The sequence below is a fragment of the Myotis nattereri genome, assembly GCF_964212035.1.
Source record: "Myotis nattereri genome assembly, chromosome: X".
NCBI classification, from domain to species: Eukaryota; Metazoa; Chordata; class Mammalia; order Chiroptera; family Vespertilionidae; genus Myotis; species Myotis nattereri.
This window is the reverse complement of record NC_138078.1, coordinates 16,086,249-16,092,835: the sequence shown is the minus strand read 5'-3', so window position 1 is coordinate 16,092,835 and position 6,587 is coordinate 16,086,249. Positions and strand designations below refer to the sequence as shown.

At 52.9% G+C, this 6,587-nt stretch overlaps 1 protein-coding gene across 1 annotated transcript; it reads left to right on the top strand.

Moving 5' to 3' along the window:
* Positions 1-3,393: 3,393 nt before the first annotated feature.
* On the top strand, positions 3,394-5,730 carry SUPT20HL2 (SUPT20H like 2; the record flags this gene model as incomplete). The annotated part of the gene is made up of 1 exon (XM_081081540.1): positions 3,394-5,730. The coding sequence occupies one exon, from the start codon at positions 3,394-3,396 to the stop codon at positions 5,728-5,730; it is 2,337 nt and encodes a 778-aa protein (XP_080937666.1).
* Positions 5,731-6,587: the final 857 nt, after the last annotated feature.

The following is a 6,587-nucleotide window of genomic DNA, read 5'->3' as shown; positions in this document are numbered from 1 at the left end:
CCTGACAGAGGGGGCGTGCCTGTGGCACGGTGACTGTTCACAGCATAGCAACATGAAAGAGAAGAGAGAGATGAGGTGGGAAGGGGGCAGGCCCAGGCGGCGGGGGGCCTAGTTGCAGGGCTGGGACAAGGTGGGGCAAGTGAAGCATGTGAGGCACTGACCTCATGGGACTCGCACAACCAGGGGAGTGGGTGTCTCCTTCCTGCTGGTGCTCTGGGACCCCCTGTGCCAGGCTAAGAAGCCAGAAAGGCTGGTCTGCCGGCCAGGAGCAGCCAGCAGAAGCCTTGGACTTCTGTCAGTTTTAGCAGGATAACCTGACTCAAACACAGGGCCACTGTGCCACTTCTAACCCAACAGTGTCTAGTTCAGACGAACAAGAAAGCAGAGCTTCGCCTTTCTAATGGGCTTCCCCACCTAAATGGAATATCGTTACAGACTGACTGGCCCTTTTCAACCCAACACTCAGCAGATTCCCGGGGACAGAAGGTGAAAGCGATCATGGTTGGTGAGAAGCCTGCAAGAGTCAGGTCGGCAACGAAGTTCCTCTGTTCAATTGGGAGAACAAGGCAGTGCTTTGAATGAGGGTCAGCTCATGCTGACCTCAATAATTTGGGCTTTCTTAAAGTTGGATATTTAGATTATTGGGTAGCAAAATGTGATTTAGCTATGCCGTCTTATGCTTCGCCTAAGGTGGAGCATGTAGATGGGAAGAAAGAGAGTCAGGGAAAGATGTTTAAAAGAGTTAAGAAACTAAACTGCTCTCAAGCCCCCTTGAGGTACTCCACAAGTGCACATTTGCTCCAAGACAATTGATATGCCGGAAGAAAATTATTCTTATCTATTCCCGAATGAAGGTCATCTTTAAGGAACTCTTAGTCGAGGAGTTTTTAATCCTATTTCAATAAACTGTATCTACTATGTATATAATTATCATCATTGCTATTGATTGAAAACGCACATTTATTTTATAATAGTCTGTAATTCAGGAGTTGCACCAAATTGCCTGGGATTCTTCTCATTTGTGAGACTTCACTACACATATCATTTTCTCATTCTGTCTACATATAAGCATCAAGAGGTTCTTTAAAAAAGCTGCCCCAAAAGGCTGGCAGATTTCAAAGTAACAGAGGTAATGGAAAACAATGTCCCAATAATTCTCTAAGACTCCACATCATCCAAACCCACTACTGGGACTGCAGCTCCGGTGTGCACTTACAGCAGTGGTTCTCAACCTGTGGGTCGCGACCCCTTTGGGGGTTGAACCACCCTTTCACAGGGGTCGCCTAAATACATCCTGCATATCAGATATTTACATTAGGATTCATAACAGTAGCAACATTACAGTTATGAAGCGCAACGAAAATAATTTTATGTTTAGGGGTCACCACAACATGAGGAACTGTATTCAAGGGTCGCGGCATTAGGAAGGTTGAGAACCACTGACTTACAGCAATCAATTAAATTACCTGCCATCACTGAGCAGCAGTTCGCCACCCTCTCAGATGCAAAGCAAGAAATAAAAGGAATAGTTTAGCCAAAACCGGTTTTGCTCAGTGGATAGAGCGTCGGCCTGCGGACTGAAAGGTCCCGGGTTCGATTCCGGTCAAGGGCATGTACCTGGGTTGCGGGCACATCCCCAGTGGGAGATGTGCAGGAGGCAGCTGATCGATGTTTCTCTCTCATCGATGTTTCCAACTCTCTATCTCTCTCCCTTCCTCTCTGTGAAAAATCAATAAAATATATTTTAAAAAAAGAAATAGTTTAATCCTGAGCTGTAATTCATAGACAATATAATTTACCTGCCACATGCGCTTAAAAACATTACAAGCCCTGGCTGATTCCCCTCAGTGGATAGAGCGTCCGCCTACGGACTAAAAGGTCCTGGATTCCATTCCGCTCAAGGGCACATACCCGGGTTGCGGGCTCGATCCCCAGTAGGGAGCGTGCAGGAGGCAGCTGACCCATGATTCCCATCATTGATGTTTCTATCACTCTCTCCCTTCCCCTCCCTCTCTGAAATCAATAACAATACATCTAAAAAATGACAAAACGTCCTTACGTATGTAATACATGGGGAGCTAAGAGGTAAGTACTTGTGTATAAGAACGCCTGCGAGGCGCACATCTGTAGGAAACCATTGGGCGGGAGACGGCTGGAAGATTCAATGACTTCCAATGCTTCCCCAAGGCTCCACGTAGGGAGGCGCCACACATGCGGACCCCTCGGCGTGTGTGAAAACTGGGGACACCACGAGCAGCCCTGCCACGGGCGACAAGCGATTCTGAGAACAGTGACCGATCCGTGACCAGGCGCTTATCAAGAACAGCAGTGCACCTCCCGCGACTTTCCCAACAACTGCGCTCCCGCGAAACTCCGTGTGTATTTAAGCCGCACCCCAAAAGTGTGTGTGTGTGTGTTGGTCGCGTCTGCTTTGGTGTGCCTGCTTTTCGGGGTAAACGTACAACCAAGGGTGGAGCCTGGCCTAGGGGTCCAGGGGAAAGTGAGGGCGCCACAACAGGAAGTGCGGGTTCGGGCCTGGAGCCCCCTGGCGGCGGCGGCGACACTGGGCTGAGGCGGCCAAGCTGCAGCGGCCGCAGAGGGTGGGCGCCACAGCCCCGCAGCCGGTGCACGCATGCGCACACTTGGCCCCCAGCCTTGGCGCCAAAAGGAGAGCAGGCGCCCCCCCTCCACTTCCGGCCCAGGCTGCTACGTCGAGGCGAGGCGGCGGCCCCACGCGGCTTGTGAACAGACAGGCGACAGGCGGCCCTCCCGGCGTGAGTACTGTCCCTGCTGCTCGCGGACAAGATGGGTCGGGCGCGCTGAGGCGGGCATGGCCTTGTGGGCGGCGGGCATCGCCTTGTGGGCAGCGGGCGTGGGCGGCGGGCATGGCCTTGTGGGCGGCGGGCGTGGGCGGCGGGCATGGCCTTGTGGGCGGCGGGCGTGGGCGGCGGGCATGGCCTTGTGGGCGGCGGGCGTGGGCGGCGGGCATGGCCTTGTGGGCGGCGGGCGTGGGCGGCGGGCATGGCCTTGTGGGCGGCGGGCATGGCCTTGTGGGCGGCGGGCGTGGGCGGCGGGCATGGCCTTGTGGGCGGCGGGCGTGGGCGGCGGGCATGGCCTTGTGGGCGGCGGGCGTGGGCGGCGGGCATGGCCTTGTGGGCGGCGGGCATGGCCTTGTGGGCGACGGGCGTGGGCGGCGGGCATGGCCTTGTGGGCGGCGGGCATGGCCTTGTGGGCAGCGGGTGCCCGGTGGCCATTGTGAGGTGAGGCGGGTCGCCGCTCTGTCGCGTCGCGGCGTTTGCAGAAACGATACATCGATGTTGCGGAAGGGTTAGGCAGCCGTGCGACAGCGCACTTACGTTTTCTCTACTTTTAGGGCCCCCGCTTTATGTCACAATGCGAAGAGCTTTAGAACAAGCTCTGGACCATGCAGAGCGTGGCACTGAGAGCGCCCAACACAGACCTCCTAAGAGGAAAGCCTCATTCGCTGAGGAAAAATCTCTGTATGAAAAGCTGTATGACATGTATGTTGAGGAGTTCGGGAAGGAGCCCGAAGGTACGGAGGAATTAACGCGCAATGGGAACTTGCTGGAGAAGCTTGTTCGGAGGGAGTCCTTGCCCCGTTTATTGGTCAGCCTATACCCAGGCGAGGAGTATTCGCTCTTGCTGAAGGCAGAAACGGAAGTTTATTCAGAGTTTGTTATACTGCCCTATGACGACAGGGACTTTCTTGAATACTTGGATGCAGAGCAACTGTGTCCTGATTTGGTAGATGTCCTGGAAAGGTCTCGGGTTAACGTTTTTCAGAGCGGGTGTGTCATCACAGAAGTGCGGGACTTTAGACAGTGCACTAACGCGGACCGCTGTCGTTACGAAAGGAGGCATGTTCTCTTACGCCCCGCGATGCAGACGTTAGCTTCCGATACAGAGTCCATAACCACCAATAACCAGACACGGGCCCAGGAGGACAGACTTTCACTTGAGAGCCAGCCGATCTTAGCTGCAGCTGAGCCCCTGTGTCCTGATCCTTCTGTATCAGTAGCCTGCAGTGAAAACAAGCTGGTCTGTAATGAGCAAAAGATGAACACTCCTGCTATGGAAAGGAACTTACAGGAGGCCTATTCTGCAGCCTCCCTGAATCCACAGCAGGAGCTGCCTTGCAGTCCACCCCCGCCTGAGCTAAGCGCATGGGCTCCTGACCAACAAAGCCAAGAAAGCCAAGCAGATCAGCAGGATGACCATGAAATTTTCACAGAAAATTGTGTAGATACGTGTAAACACCTAGGCCTTGACTTGGAGGTCCCTTTTGATGTGGATATGGAAAAATTCGCTAAACATTGGCCTTTCCAACATGATGATGAGGATAAGGATGATGATGTTGCAAATTCACTAACCTGGCCAGACTCTGAGGCAGAAGATGATTCTCCGTTTGGATGTGAAGGTGACAATCCATCTCAGACAACAAAGCCAGCCATCATGCAGTCTCAGAATGATCCATTTATCTCTGGAGAAAGGTCACCTAAAAAAGTCAGACGTAGGAGACGAACACCTCGCCCCTACTGCTACACAGATGACCATTCCTATTGTTTAAGGCCTGGGTCAAAGACTCGTGCTAGGAAAGCAACCAGGGAATCCAAGAAATTGGCGAAGGGGGACAAATGTGCAGTCAGGGTGGCACAGGCCTCCAGTGTCTTCCCTAGTCTCATCCAGCTTTCTCCAGGGAGAGCAGCAGAACAGCCTTCGGCCGTGACAGTTCAGTCTGCAGCACAGGACCAGGGCGGCCAACACACACCGCCAGTCATCCGCATTCCCTGCAGCTCAGGAAACAGCTCCTTGGGTAAGCCTTTTACTTCACAGCAGGCAGACCACATTCGCATTCGGCAGCTTCCATCTCCTGCCCCTGCTTGGGAGCCACCAAGTCTTCCCCAGAAACCTGCTGTGCAGGTGAAGCGAGTCCGCACACTTCCTACAGCCACTGTGACTTCTGCCAGCACATCACAAGCAACCCCGGTCATCCAGGTCAAGGCCTCCTTTGCTGACTCCAAGGTCATTCAACTGCTGGGCCCTGTCCGCATCATCCGGACTGTGGTGAGAGGATGCAACCCCATTCAGGGCTCTCCCTGTAGGGCCAGGGCTCCTTCAGGAGTGAAGCCCAGCAGCCTGCCCTCAGGAGGCCAGCCAAAGAATGCAGGGCCGGCTGCATCTCAGGCTCCTGTAGGTGGTGTTCAGTATGTGGTAGGATACCTTTCAAGTCTCAGGCCGGTAAAGGTTCTCTGGGTCCCACAGGGGTCAGATATTTCGGCCATCCTGCAGCAGGCCGAGCAGCAGCAGCAGGTGCTTTACCCGTTGATTCCACAGCCGCTGCAGCAGCAGCCCCCCACTTCTCATCTTCCACAGCCCGTGGTGCAGGTTTCCAGTGTGCAGGGTTCCAGCCGGCCACAAAGAGGCCTGTCTGCTCCTCAAGCTGCTGTCACTAACCTCAATGGAGTAGGAAGTGTTCTGCAGTCCCAGAGAGTTGAGTTGTCTCAGCCTGCGCAAAGGCCTTCCCAGCTGCGGGTCCAGCTCCCGGGTGCTTTCCAGAAGTTGCCACAGTCCCAGGGGAGAATCGTGCATCTCCCACAGGCTGTGGCAACAGCATCAGTCCAACCAGCTCAGCCAGGTGGGGGCGGGCAGACAGCAGGCCAGCCCAAAGGCCCAGAGAATGGAGGCCTGCCCAGCACTCCCAAATGCTGAGTCCTGCCCTGTGTTCTCTCTTTTGAAAAACAAAAGAGCATCTGCCAAAGTGAGTTCTGAGTTTTTGCTTCATTCTGGGGTATTTTAATGTGTCAGTATTTTCAATTTAAGAAGTGCAAAGTTTGCACACTGAGGCACAACCCCGTAGTTTTCACATAGAGGTGGGAGTGATTTAATAACCTGGGATTGTTTTGCTTGCATTATTGTTTGGTCGCTGCTGTTGTCATAGTGATTTCTCTTTTAATGTTCTAAAGTGTATCAAATTCACACTTGGCTCAGTTTAACCTCCTGAAGCCTGTGGTTTTTCTGAATCAATTAACTTTACAATCCTGATGAAGTTATATTAATTTAGCAAGATGAGTGTGTTTTTAAATGTTTGCTGAGTGGAGAAGCACTGTAGCACTTAAACTGTACCATCTTGAGCACTTGAAAGTTGTGTGTTGTGCAACAGGTCCCTAAAAGTGATGTTTGTCACCCTATGTGGAGGACATGGGAGACCTCCCAATGTGCAGAAAGGGCTAGGGCATAGCTGCGGGCAGGGGTGGTGTCAGAGGCCTTTCAAAGACTGTGCCCTAGGCGCCCACCACAGAGCCCAGCTCTCTTCCTCCAGGCTGCAACCAAGGCCGGGAAAAGGCATTTCTGGGATGTCGTGTTTCCTCCCGTTATAAAATCATTTCTAGTTTTCAGAGTGTAGTGTCTTTAGCAGAAATGTACAGAACGAACCATTCAAAGTGAGTTTTATTGGTTTGCCTTTCAAGTTTTTTAAAAAATATGTTTTTATTGATTTTAGAGAGAGAGGAAAGGAGAGAGAGATAGAAACATCTATGAGAGGCACAACTGACTGCCTCCTGTATGGC